The 14,449-nt window shown below is 44.0% G+C and overlaps 2 protein-coding genes across 3 annotated transcripts; one reads left to right on the forward strand and one right to left on the reverse strand.

The window, feature by feature from the left end:
• Positions 1-3,296: 3,296 nt before the first annotated feature.
• On the forward strand, positions 3,297-12,638 carry LOC131272653 (uncharacterized). The gene is made up of 3 exons (XM_058274474.1): positions 3,297-3,435; positions 10,531-11,224; positions 11,303-12,638. Exons 1-3 carry the CDS (start codon positions 3,433-3,435, stop codon positions 11,458-11,460), a joined length of 855 nt encoding a protein of 284 aa, XP_058130457.1. The 5' UTR covers positions 3,297-3,432; the 3' UTR covers positions 11,461-12,638.
• Positions 12,639-12,887: 249 nt separating this feature from the next.
• On the reverse strand, positions 12,888-14,346 carry LOC131272440 (serine/threonine-protein phosphatase Pgam5, mitochondrial). 2 transcript variants are annotated; one of them, XM_058274168.1, is made up of 4 exons: positions 14,195-14,346; positions 13,909-14,119; positions 13,441-13,837; positions 12,888-13,358 (listed from the first exon to the last, which is right to left on the reverse strand). In XM_058274168.1, the coding sequence occupies exons 2-4, from the start codon at positions 14,088-14,090 to the stop codon at positions 13,080-13,082; spliced, it is 858 nt and encodes a 285-aa protein (XP_058130151.1). In that variant the 5' UTR covers positions 14,091-14,119; positions 14,195-14,346; the 3' UTR covers positions 12,888-13,079. The 2 variants fall into 2 exon arrangements, with proteins under 2 accessions (XP_058130151.1, XP_058130150.1); XM_058274167.1 differs by having other exon boundaries at positions 12,888-13,361.
• Between the last annotated feature and the right edge of the window lie 103 nt (positions 14,347-14,449).

Raw genomic sequence — 14,449 nt, forward strand, 5'->3', positions numbered from 1 at the left:
TCTTTCTTGCTTCTCAAACGATGCAAACATTTTACATCCAATATAAACTATCTGTTTTTTAAATTGTTTTTTGTCGCATTCTTCTTTGGTGTTGGATGGGACCTTGATGCGATTGCTTCTTGTTTTTCTTTTGGAATTCTGCCTCCCATCCCACGGGAATGGGGGCTTGCCTGTCCGTTATCTGTATGCCGTGTTGGTGTGCGCCTCCCACCGATGGTGGACTTATTTTCGACCCAAAACAAAACTCATTAACTTTCGCTGCCTTTGCCGAAGGGGGAATCGCTTCCTGGTGCTTTCTGGCTGACTGCTGCTTTCCGTGTGCAATAATGCATAATTATCTTGTTTTGGAGTGCTGCTAACTAAAGGCATTAGTGATATGGAAATCGAGAGCTGCTGACTGGTGAACTATTTAGCTGAAACACTTTATTCGTTTTTTCAGTCAATTGAAATCTTTTTCCCAAAATACAACAGCAAGCAAGTGTGGAGGCGTAAAGTTCAACTAAAGCCTGTCTCATAGTAAATTGAGCCAAAGAAAGCGCGCTACTGCGGCGCCTCTAGTGGCGTCCGCCGGAAACTAATATTTTTAGTAGTATAAGTGAATAGTAACAATCAAGTTGTGCAAGTTTCAGATCTGTACTATTGTTTTTCGCTAAATGCCGTATAATGGAAATTGAACTACCCAAAATAAATCCGCACAAATAACTGGAGCGCCGGTGGACAGATTGACAAGGTCTGGAATCAATAATAAAAGCAAAGAAAAATTAAAAGTATTTTTCTTTTGTACAGTTATACATAAGGTTTGTTATAAAAATACGTTTTTACTTTTTGCGTGTTCCATGTTCTTATAAATTCACGTACTTTTTTTGGCCGATTTTTCGACCTGCCATTATTCCAAGGTTGTCTTGGAGTGGTACTGGGCCAATAAGATCACTTGGTACCAAAACCAAATTTCCCAGCGTTTCACCCCATCAAAAAAATCTGGGCAATCACAAAACTTCGTCTTAGACAAAGTGGTGAAACAGTTACAGATGTTCATGGGAAGAGGAAGTTAACGGAGGTTGCGAAAACGGTGTCCCATTCCACGACATGGGCGTTAATGCAGGAAACAAAAACAAAATACGTGAATTTAAAAGAACAGGGAACACGTAAAAAGTAAAAACATATTTTTATAACAAACCTTATGTAAAACTGTACAAAAGAAAAATACTTGTCATTTTTTTGTTTTTTATTTTAATGGGTTCCCGGTATATTCAATTTGCTCAGTTGCCTTGGTGGTACAGTATTTTGTGCGGATTTATTTTAGGTCGTTCAATTTCCATTATACGGCATTTAGCGAAAAACAATAGTAAAGGTCTGAAACTTTCACAACTTCATTGTTACTATTCACTAATACTACTAAAAATATTAGTTTTAGGCTGATGCTACTAGAGGCGCCACAGTAGCGCGCTTTCTTTGGCTCAATTTACTATGAGACAGGCTTTACATATTTCAAATGGTTACCTAATGCAAATAAGAAAGTAGATTAGATGCATTTGGGAACCATTTCAAGGAATACGTGGAGAATTTCAGACAGTATCCACCGATTGAGCAAAAAGCACGTTCCTAATTTCAGTAGAATTGCACAAAACATAGTGAAAAGGAGAAACATTGGATCTAAAATCGGGCACGTTAAAAAACGAGCACAGAATGGTTTTATCGAAACGTGATATTGAACATGTTTATTTTATTAAACCTTGCGAAACTGACTGTTATCTCAATTTCTCGTACACGGGGGAAGAAACAAACTGTTTGAATGTGAGGTGTGAGGAATCTTGGACGCGCAACGCGAAAATATATTTACACTCGCCAGGTGGCTTTTAGGGGTCACTGGCTGCTAGTCACCACATTCTTTGCGGTCGCAAATTTCTACAACAAACTGATAAAGACATTATGCAAATAATTTACTTAATGTCATATTTTTCTCCATATTTCAGATGGTTGCTTTTTGTAAGACATTTCAGATCGACAAATCGGACGGGTTGGGTTTCCATTTTTCATTAACACTCGTTAATCATCTCACATTGACGTCATTTATGGCACCGTAATTTACAACTATTTAGCTTTAACTATGGCTCGATCGACCATCAATAAAACGTCTGGTTAGCAAAAGATAAAACCGGTTGTAGGTCATATGGGTTCAAATACCATTCGTTGCGAGAAAAACCTTCCAAGGTGCCTATTGACAGCGTGATGTTTTGGTTACAAATTGGTCGTGAAGAAAAAAACAAACAGCCAAACCACCATCCATCGTTTAAATGGCACGTCTTGTCTGGGTAGAATACGCAAAACGAACAAGATAATGATGGAAAGGCAGCATATAAAGCCACAAACATGCGATTAGAACGCGTCACCCACCATCTATCGACTCAGGAAGTTGACGCCACCGATTCAACAACGTTTGCAGATCGACAAATTCCCCCCCCCCCCCCCCCCCCCCCCTGAGCGTTAGTCATTTGATAACAGCAAACCTGGGCATCCCCTTGGCGGCGGAGGGTGAACTACACACGCATCTTTCGGTGGCATCATGACACCAGTGGAACCATTTACACAAACCTGTTCCAACGTTGGAGCCAACCAGCCAGTCGTCAATCGACCACTGTGTGGAGCAAACGTGGGTCCACATCTTGGAGGTCGTGCATCGTCTGTCTGTCGGTCGGTTTGGAGTGTTCCAGTGTTATTTGTTTATTTGCATGTGCTTCATCAAAGATCTAACGCTAAGATTGGGGTTGCACAATTTTTGAAATCATATTTAACCCTTGTCTTCAATCAACAGATCTTTAGACATTCCCACAATCTAGATCCTTCTGCAGAGATTCCAACGCGATGTGGTGACTCTTTGGTGAACAAATTGTGTAAATTGCTTTGACTTTGGACACTGAGACGCCGCTTTAAGTCAAGTGAATGAAGGTTCTTTGCCACAAGCAAGAATTTTCCAGCCCATTGGCCACACGATATAACGCAAGCAATAGACGCCGATTTACGTTTTCTTCGTCAGTTAATGTAGCGCCGAGTTGTTCGTAGGTACCGAACAGGTGCACACACCATACCTAACGTCAAGAAGTTGCAAAGAAGAAGCTGGTGTCTAACGTCAACGCTTTGGAGAACATTTCCCCCGCACACGAGAACCCACAGGACACAACAACCTACGCTTTCTCGACATCATCAATCGTAATCATCGTTGAAAGCCACGGACCCCAGCACGCCACCCGTTCGGCTCCCCCCTTTTCCCACGCAGCACGCCACCACGGTCCCGGCAACACTACCAACACCATCACGGATTCTACGTAGGCTATACACCAAAAAAATCGTTTCAAGTTGGAAGGAAAAATCTTCTCGGCGGTGAACAACTTTCTCACTGCGTCGACCTTCGTCAAAGACATCAGACAGCTGATCATGGTGAGTAGGAAGAAACAAAAAAACAGTGGGGCTGGAAAAGGGAAAAGGAACTCCGAACACGTTCGGGGCCACCCTTCGGGGATGTGTCAACCAACGACCCGCATTTGGGGGGCGGTGTGTGTCAAAATGAGTGAAGAGTGATGGAAAATGAGCGAGAAACGATCTCGCCTATGCAAGCGCTATGTCGCTTCCGATCTCTTGTGCACATTGGGGCCATCCACCCAACGGTTGGTTGGTTGCCATTACCAAGCAAAGTTCTTAATATGATGAGAGCCTGCATAAATGGATTAGCTAGAGCATAAAAAAAAGCAATATTAAAAGGGTTTCAATGGCTTGAGTGACTCCATTACGGACCGGAAGAACGGAACGAAGCGTATGAAGAAATTATTTTTAATGTCACGAGGAACGTCACGACAGAGTAACGAGCTTATCATGCACAAATTGACACTTTTGGTAACACATAACGAAGTGTATTCCAATTTATTTCGTGTATCATATTTGAAACAATTTTTCTGTGAGGAAATTCTTTCGTTCATTCCTTGTGTCTCTAATCGGCTATTACTGGTTTTTGAAGAGTCAATGTCACTCAACAAACATTATTTATCGACAAGTTTTTGGAAAAGAAAAGTGAACAAAAACCCGTAGACACATAAATAACATATTGAAATCGGTCTAATCGGTGTATGTGAGTAAATTATGGAGTTAATTAAGTTTCTTCTCAAGAGAAACCAGATATCAATTACGACATTGATAGATCTTACGCTCCTGGAGAGAACATATCATGCGCATTTGATTTCGAGACATAAATTTACCTCTATCGCTTGGTAGAAAGGGTAAGAGCTTTAGGAGAAAATTAATTTAATCTCCAACCTGCACCAACGAAACCTCCGTCGTATCGTTAGTTTGCCCAAGCACAGAATCGTGTTGCAGCTCATCAACGGCCGCATGCCTTTCTCGAGCGAGCGCCAAACCGTGAAACACAAGCGACATCCGTGTGACAGGATCCCGATTAGCATCCGTCAACCGGGCCGGGAGGGCGATTCATTCGTTCCGCATTAGATTAGAAGGTCCGGGGAAGTTCAGCCTAATCTGCCATAAATTAATCCACCTAAACTGATTACCACCGACGTCGTGGCTCAACAATGCCTCGGCTCGGAAATGACGGGCTGGTCGCCTTTGTTTGTAGGCTTTCCCGGCCGGGCAATGGAACGTGGGTTGGAGGAAAACGCTTCCAGGCAGTCCCCGCTACACACAGGCCGGGCAAACAAAGCGTAATGATTTAATCATTAGCTCGCGAACGGACGAACTAACTACCCACCACTACTGGGGTCGGCTGTTCATTTTACCCTTCCCGGAATGTCTCAGGATATACCCACCCAACAACAAGGGGCGGATTTTCACCCCCGATAAGCGTCATACACGTTGTACTGCGATCTCCCCCGGGGAAAACAGTCCCTGAAGGTAAGCACTGCAGGCAGCGAAACTTAATCCCACCGCGTTTGATAAAGCCGCTCGCTCGGTTCGACTCTTCATCTAAATGTTAATATATTTACCTTCGTTAAACTTCGAACTCTCCCCCTCACATTTTGAAAGGAAGCCCCGGCTGGCTGACTAAGACGAAGTTTCCATCGCTCACACACGCGTGTCCACACCAACGAAGGGGTGAAAACTGGGAAAACAACGGTGAGGAAGTGATCAATAGCCTGGAGCCTTGACGGAGGCAGTTAAAATGCGTATCTCTCTGCTTCAGGAGCTTTTACAACTAAATACAAACTAACCATAATCGCATGGGTCTGTGTTTGAGGAAGATGAAGAAGGAATCCTTAGCTCTTGCTTGGCGAAAACTTTGCTTGCCAAAAATTTGTTTGAACGGAAATAGATCCCCTATGGCAAACGTATCCTAAGAGTGAATAAAGTTTTGAATACAAAATAGATTTTAATACCTGCCAGAGTTAGTTTACAACGTCTCCTTAAAAAAAAACCCATTTACAACATTTAGTGGTAGTTTTGGAAAGTTTTCCTTCGTTCAACACAACCAATAGCTTTACGATGCGGTGATTTTCTTTCTCGCTACCATTGAAACGATTAGCCCTCAGCAGGTGGAAGTTGCGTTTAAGTGGCTCACCTCCGCAACGGAACCGTACGGACATAAAGCCTGCCCCGCTTCACAGGCCAGATAGTGCCACGCGGGGAGGAAACATGTCCTTAAAAAACATTAATCTTTCACAACGGCCAACGCGCGTCGGCTAATGCGCACCCCACACCGTGGGTGGGGGCCCCCGGGGTCGACTGCCAACCTGAAGAAAGGACCAACCGTTACGGAAAAACACTATTTGCCCATTAGCTTTTATCGGCCAATCGTCTACGGTTGTGCGTCGCTCCAGCCTGTTCGACGTCGGGAAGTCGGAGAGGGCAATCCTAACGCAAGCAAATGCCAACACTTCGACCCCACATCCATCCACCCCGTGTTGTGAGGGCGATGTAGGGAGGCCCATTTCTCGACACCATCAGCGTACGACGACGCGTCGTGGCGGCAATGTCATATTTATGTAATAAAAGGACCCACCCACACTCGTGTGCTCTCGACGGGGCGGAAACATGCGTTTATTCATGCTTGGTCGTGCTTTTCTCAACGGGGCAGAGTAAAGAGGCTTCATGCCGCCATCCTTGCCACCGTCCAGCTGCCCCTTCCCGCCCTTATATGCTTATAGCTTTCAACCGCCCGTTGCGATTATGAAAACGGCGCTTGATTTCCACGAAGGAGCTTTCCTTTCATAACGACGCCGGCGGGAGACTTTTTGACCTTGCTCGGTTGTGTTAAGCTTACCCGAAACATCATGCTCAAAAGCGTCGGTGTTTCTATATCCTTTTTTGGCACGCCGAATTTCCCACGAGGTTCCAACAGGCCATACAGCATGAGACACACGTGAAACGGATTAAATTAATCTCTTAAAAAAAAAACGTTTCGAAAACGGAAACTCATTATGCGCCCGAGTGTCATTAGTTGCATCTTCATTCCTCAAAAAATTGATCCATCACGATGCAGTGCTCCTTTTCTCGGCGGCGCTGAGTTCATCTAATTTCGCATCCAAAACTTTCGCAATCGAGGCACGTCTCGGGGTACCGAATTTTAATGAGCTTTGCGAACGAAACGTGATCGCAAATTGTGATGCCATCAAATTAACTCCAGCCAAACGGCAGGCGGCAACGGTCGAGAAAACGGTCACACTCTGGAGGACATTAGCGAGTACGAGTGGGGAAAAAATAAAACATTGACTGCTTGTTGCTTTCCGCTGTAGTGCCACGGGTCACAGGGCCTGTTGCTAGCGCCTCGCAATGTGGCATAACGATAACAAGGTCCACCGAGCGGGTCGCCGAGCCCAGCGTAATGGCTGCCCTTTTCCTCTTGGCACAGTAGTAGGGGGGGAGTGGGGGAAAGGGGCGACATTGAACATTGTTGAATCCTGCCGTCACTTTCCTACGGTTCCACAGGGGAAATCGATTTTCATGATGAAACGGTACGCTTTCTTTTTTTTTATCCAGCTTAACGACCATAACGGAGCACGGCGACGGCTGTGGGTGGGTGGGTGTGTTTGCACACCCTCTTATCGCCTGCCAGATGGTGCCACACTGGGGGGGGAGATGGGAGAGGGAAAGAAAATACTATGTTTTAATTGGGTGGTAGAAGTACAATTTCGTTATTACTTTCTTACCGCCGCCAGCATGGGCGCAATTTTCCACCAACGTCATTTGATATCCTAAAATTCCCTTATTTATTGCATGCTTGTCCAGGCTAAGGTTGGATGACTTTAATACTTCCGCTCCGAGCGGCTTTGCCTGCCGGAGCTTGAAACATGATTTGTTCTTCTGTAAAATACAGGGTGTATGACGAATTTTTGTAGTAAAATTTAAACATTTTTTCCCTTTGCGTACCAATATTCACTTACGTTTGACAGACACTGGAAAGGTTATTGTGACAGGGGTCGGCAATGTCCGGCCCTCCAACTGGTTTTGTCCGGACCAATTTAAAAAGAAGAAAATTTTACGAAAAACCCATCTCAATTCTTAACGGACTTGTTTACGATGTCACACTTGTTTATTGCCCAAAAATGAAGTATGAAATTGTTTAATTAGGTATTTAATACCAGGTGATTTCCTAGTATACTTTTTGTTAGGCTTTATCGATCGTAATTGCATGATTGATCTTTTAAAATAATCTAGTCTCGTGCAAAGTCCAGCGGCAAAAACTCGTTTACTTTGCATTCCAAATAGTTACATTCAAAGAATACAAATTTCGACCGTAATACAAAATAAAATATGGCTCGCAACATTGACAACTTCTCGAAGCTGAGTGATTTTAATTACTGAGAGCTCGCCTGTAAAACATAGATATTGTAAATAATGAATAATTTGAATAGATGATAACTTTCAAGTACAATAAAAAAAATAATTAACAGCACAACAAACCAAAACTTTTATTTGTTGAAAAAGCTAAAAATTCATCAAAAATAAGTATACATATGCTTAAAAAAATATAACGATAATATTACAAATATTTGATCTTGCACCACTTTTTTTTTTAATTACTTTACTATTTAGAAAGCTCATACTCCATTCAAAACAATTTAATATTACTTAGGAAATATAAAATCATCGTTTAATGTATCCGGTCCCCGCTTTCGGGTTCTTTGTCATTATTTGGCCCTTTTATGGAAATATTTTTTCTAAAACTCATAATTCTTAACCTGATTTTCATCTATAAACATCTGAACAAACCTGTATCTAATCCTATGATTCACTAATGAAGTTTGAAAATATTTTTTCAGATTTTATCGATTTGGCACCAAGGTTTAACGACGCCCTCATGACTTTGGCTGTAGTTCGTTGTCAATAAGCTAAATTAACTTGTTTAAGCTCCGACCGATTAAAATCCTTGTTCAGGCGCAACATAATCACGGTAGCCAACCGATTGCTCTGCTTACCTTACCTTAACACAATAGCCTTTCGAGTGCAGTCAAATTTATATGAATATTGTGTCATAAAAATGAAAAACAATTTGTTAAATTTACAACAAAAAATCGTCACGTACCCTGTATATCTCCATGGTTGGGTTTGGACGATGTGCTTTAGCGAACGTTTAATTTCGTTAAAGTGCAAAAACCGAATCCAATTGAAATGAAAGAACAATAAACTCCACCGTTGACGAGAGATCTACAACCGAGCGAATCCATGATTAAATATCAGTGAGACCAAAAATATATCATCCATTCTCGCCGCCGGCGGATCATTTGCACATTGAAAAAGAAGGCGGACAGTAAAAACGTCTCCCACCGAAAGGGAGGTGGGGAAGGGGGGGTGGGGGAGGGATGGAATATCAAAAAGTCGTCAAATATTTGCAAACAATTCGCTTTGTAGCATACTGGGGCATACTTTTTCTTCGGCTGTCTTCTGTTGGCCACCCGCGCCGTGTGGCTGCAAGGATCGACGAAGCGGTATTTCGAAAAAGGCGAAAAATCCGCTGCGGAAACACACTTGGCATTGAAATACTTTGATGGAAAAATCAATACCATTTGAATGGGGGACTTTTTTTGGCCTTTTTTTTGCGACACGATTTGCTAATAATTCCAACCGTAGCGGTTTCACCTCCCCCCAGGTTTCCTTAGATTGTAAATTATATCGCCACTGTTTAACAGCCGGACGTTGGTCTCTGGGTTGACGTAGTAGGCCAAGGGGCACCATCAACTGTCACTGGCAAATATACCAATAGCTTCCCTTTGCCAAAGCATGCTGCCTTTGTGTCGGACCGCCCCGGGGGGAAAGCAATGGCCGCTGCTCTCGTTTTACTTCCATTTTGTAGCAAATCGTAAAATAAAAATTACCTTCCAATCAATCGACTCTACCTCCCACGGGAAGTTGCGGTGGGCGGTACTGTGTGCCGAGGGACGGTATCATTCATAAATAACTCACGCTTTTCCCGGGAAAGCACATCGTCAGCCCGTTCCGGACGCTGGTGAATGGAAGCGCAAAGAACCGAGTAATCACCCGAACAATTGGGTGAAAACAACGAAAAGCAGTAGCAATCCGAAGGGATCGAAGAATTGTACACCGGGCGCGTAATTCCCCTTCTTCCGTATCCTCCGGAACAAGTTGGCGTGTTTTCAAAAGGCTCCAACAATTTCGCTTTGGCTCTAACCGCTTCACGGTACACCGGATAACATGCCCGCTAAACAACCCGAAAGCTTTTCCACTTCATTGATAAAGTTCGGGTGAGGTTGGGCCGGCAAAAGGTGCCCACTTTGCGGTTTCGGTGCGGATAGACCGAACGAAGGCGGTACATTCTTTGGCACTTCTTGGCACAATATCGGGGACATTTTGACGACGAAATCGTTTTACTCAATTTTAGTCTTTCAACTCTTTCTTGAATGCTTCATCGAACATCGAAAGCTATGAATTGTTAAAGTGGTGTGTATTTCGATGATTGAATTTTCAAGGGAAATGCATTGCTTAAACAGCATTAGGAAGCAATTTCGGATATTGCCACATGATTGGAGACGCTTTTCCAACTGTAGTTTTGTTACGATTCAGTATGATTTTTTTTTAAATTACCCAGTTTGTAATTTATAATGATTCTTAAAAGATTCATAGAAATTTTTCAATATTTCGGAGGATTCAACCATGCTTTGAGTTTCGAATTCTTAAGGATTCGTGAATCAATCCGAATGAATCTTGAGTGAAACATTGACACGAAAGAATCATCCAAAAGATTCATAAGGGATAACTATAGGATGAAGTATTGACCATAGTAAAATTGTATTCTTACTTTATGGTATGCAGTGCGATTTACCTAAGACAAGTCAAAAATCGACCGAAATGTTGGATACGGAGCAATTGTTTGCTTTCAATAATCCTACTCAGTACAATCTTGAGGGAGAATATCCGGAAGGGTCTATTTCTGACATGATTTTGCTATTTATTTAGACGCTCTGTTCCAGTTTGAATCAAACCGTACCCCAAAAGATACGTGCACTATCGAACATTTTGCGTGTCCTAAATAAATATGCCGGTTTCTCCTTCCACCCCACAAATGTTTCCCAGACCCGACAGACAAACAGCGACCCTACGACTGAGGCGGGATCGAACCCGACAGGCCCTGGCAGTGACCCGCAACAGCAGCAGCAGCAGCAGCAACAGCCAAATCGCCCGGAATCGGTCAGTGGCCGGTCGAGCTCCCGGTCTCCGATCGACCCGTACCGGCAGGACAGCGTCAACCAACCGCCGAGCGATTGCTCCAGCCTGGACGGGAATGTCTTCGTCGACGGGGCAGGCGTGCCGGGCATGCAGAGCAAACAGCGCCGCTCGCAAACGACCGACTCGCTCACGTCCGGCACCAACATTAGCTACAGCCTAAACAAACGCTTCATCTCCAAGAACCAAATGAAGGAGTTCCGGGAGGCGTTCCGGTTGTTCGACAAGGACAACGACGGATCGATCACCAAGGAGGAGCTCGGCACGGTGATGCGCTCGCTCGGGCAGTTTGCGCGCGTCGAGGAGCTTCAGGAGATGCTGCTGGAGATTGACGTCGATGGCGATGGGAACGTCAGCTTCGAGGAGTTTGTCGACATCATGTCGAACATGACGGACACGGTAGCGGAAACGTCGGCCGACCAGGAGGAGCGCGAGCTGCGGGATGCGTTCCGCGTGTTCGACAAGCACAACCGGGGCTACATTACCGCGTCCGACTTGCGGGCGGTGTTGCAGTGTTTGGGGGAAGATCTGGACGAGGAGGAAAGTAAGCATCAATACGGTAAGGTCCGCTAAAAAAGCAATGCCTTTAACTGCTTGTTCGTTGCTATCTTCTTTCTGCCAGTTGAAGACATGATCAAAGAGGTAGACGTTGACGGGGACGGCCGGATCGATTTCTACGAGTTCGTTCACGCTCTCGGTGAGCCCGAAGATTCGCAAGAAAACGACGAAGATGACGAGATCGTGTCGCAACGTTCCCCGTCGTTCGATGTGCCGGTTTAAAGTTGCGAACCCAATCGAACAACAACATAAGCGTCGAAAAAAGCGAAACGATTGGAGAGGACGCTCTATTAAGCAGGCACTGGTGATCGACCGTACATTCAAATGCTTACTGCGATTACTTCTTGATCGTCGAATTGCACGATACGAAACCAGTTGAAGGCATATTTCGGGAGGAGGCATTTAAGATCCAATTCAATGTTCCGCAAAAATGCACAACGACACCCGCACTTCTACCAACAGTATTGCCAAATTTTTAAAACTCTTTTTCCAACGTATTTGCTGTTTCACAGAAATTTACAAATAAAAACATTACAAAAAAAGAAACTTACATAGCAAAAAGCAATTAACAAACACACAATTGATAGGACGAATAATGTTTAAGGCGAAGATAACTTAAAAGGCAAAGCGCACATCTGCCAACAAAAAAAAGTATTCGAAACCGATAGATTTCACGACGCATTCTTCTACCATGTTTAGTGTCATGGGGCCATGGTCATCCCTAATACGATGTTCGCACTGCGAGACAAACATATCAACCGGATGGATACCGGAGCAACAGCTTCCGGGGTATTTCCTCCCGGACGGTATGGTAGCGACCAACGAAACCATCGGTTGGTTAGATTTATTTTCTACATGCCTCCACCGGTGCCAACAGATCTGGCTGGCTTCATTTACATGGATTTATTTAAAATGCACCGATTAGAGCTGTTACCACTCTAAAGGAGAGGCATTCTTTACCACTCGGTTTAGCCTCATCCCACAATCAGGCATCGGTTTTGCCGATTAACTATTAGCTTAAAAGAGATGCGATACTATATGGAACAATCTTTGACAGGCGAACTCTTGACTATTATTGGAAGCGCATTTGTTTAATGATTTTGTACAAGGTTTTATAAGTTTACTGCAGCGAAAGTGTAGAAGGGTTATAATACAAATAATGTTTTAAAGTTGAAGAAAATTGTTGCATTAATTTCGCGCACAAACATGGATGGTTCCGGGAACGACGGTTGAAATCAAAACTACGACAAGGAAACTTATAAAACGCTATCTAATAATATCGTATTCACGCGTACACATACCAAACAATTAAAAGATAGAGCAACCAAAACAAAAAGAAAACGTTCGTTACCATATTTGCCCATGTACAATCTTGAGAGTAAATCTGAACATCAATAAATGCTAAGAAATTTTATGTATGTTTAAGAGTTGCTTTGCCGTGTCTTTTTGTTGTCCGTTGCCTGCCCAATCCATGTCCAACCACCCACCGACGTTAGTTGAAGTTTGTTATGAGTGGAAAATGCACTTACCCAGATCTCATCGTTAGCCGCTTCTATGAGGATTCACTTCTGTTTTCTACTTTCACCGAAAAACACTTCCGGCATAACTACGTTCTTTCCGTTAGGTAAATTATCGTCGAGCATCATTGGAACTGATATTTAATTATTGTTGTTTAAATGGGGGAGATTATAAGATCCAAGGAAAAGGAACGTTCTGCATATTCAATTAATTGCAGCACATTAATCAAATCACATAACGGATATTGCATACAATTGAATCGAACAAATAAAAGAAAGTCTTCAAATCACTGAAACGCGGGACGATTGAGGCCTTTTTCGTTGTTATCGCGTAAGCAACTCTTTCGGCATATGCCCACAATCACCTAGGGTACGCAGAGACACCCGGCCGTCCGCGTAGATGGAAACCCACGTAAGGGACGCATGTCCGAGAGAAATTCGTAGCCAACCCTCGGCCGGATATTGGAGTGCACGACACACGAAATACCGTATCACATTCGCGTGGCAAACTATGATCGTGTACGAATCCGTCTTCTGGGCCGGATCCGCCCGGTAGAAATATTTTCGAAATGCACTCTCAATGCGAGCACCGTCCTGGAAGAACTGCTAAAATGATAAATCATAATCAAACGCAACGGTTAGTGTGACACATTCACAATGCATTCCACCCAGCACCCTTCATTACCGAAGCTTCAGGACGCCAATGGCCGACCGGTGGTTCGGGGGGGATCGGTGATCCTTCTTCCAGCAGACAACAGTCTATCAGCTTCAAATGTGGCAGTGACTCGCCGATAATCTGTGCCGTCTCCTGGGCACGGGTCATCGTCGAGCGAACGATTTCGGCGTACGGCAGATCGAGAGCCTTCAGTCTTTTGCCACTTACCGTGGCCTGTTTACGACCAAGAGCCGTTAGGGTACGTTCAGCATCCGTTGCACCGTCAAGGTTGTACTGACCGTGGCGTACAAGGATGAGGTGCCGTGTGGCACGACCTTTCACCAGCTCTACCGCTTTGTTGTAAGCATTCTGTGCTTCCGGATCATCAACCTTTTTCAAAGGCTTCACCAAGCTTTTTGGATCCCGACTAGAAGGGGATAAAGCAAACGTAAGTATCGACCCGGCATTTTCTACAGCGAGTTTGCACTGTCCACGTACTGATCCCAGTTCCAGTCCCACTGCGCGCAGGGCGACGGTTCGTAGTTGGTGGTGAACGAGTTGAACACCGTCTGCCGGTCGATCGTTTTCGTAACGAGCCATAAACCGGCTGCCCCACCAACCACACCAACCACAGTGCCTGAGACGAACTTTTTCGTCATAAACCTACTCCAAACACCCATCGTTGAACGGTGCAACTAGTACAGAATGCCTGGAAACATTACAACGCAATTTGAGGTTAGAACAGCCGGCATACAACATTCGCTTTTGCAGCGACGTTTTTTACCTCTAAAATTAAATTTATCCTCCAAATTGCACAGATTTTGAATAATCGAATAGCTTCACTTTAAAGTTTTAAGAATACTATGAACAACAACACTTTAAGTACAACAAACAGGGGAAATTTTGTGCCGCTTCACCGTGAAGACTTCACGGTTCACTTGAAGACGGAAAAACACAACAAAAGTTTCGGAATAGTTGTTGACAGTTCTCGCCGATCACGTTTACATAGGAGAGTTGCATCTGGTTCAGTTGCATCTTT

The sequence above is a fragment of the Anopheles coustani genome, chromosome 3 (genome assembly GCF_943734705.1).
Source record: "Anopheles coustani chromosome 3, idAnoCousDA_361_x.2, whole genome shotgun sequence".
NCBI lineage: Eukaryota > Metazoa > Arthropoda > Insecta > Diptera > Culicidae > Anopheles > Anopheles coustani.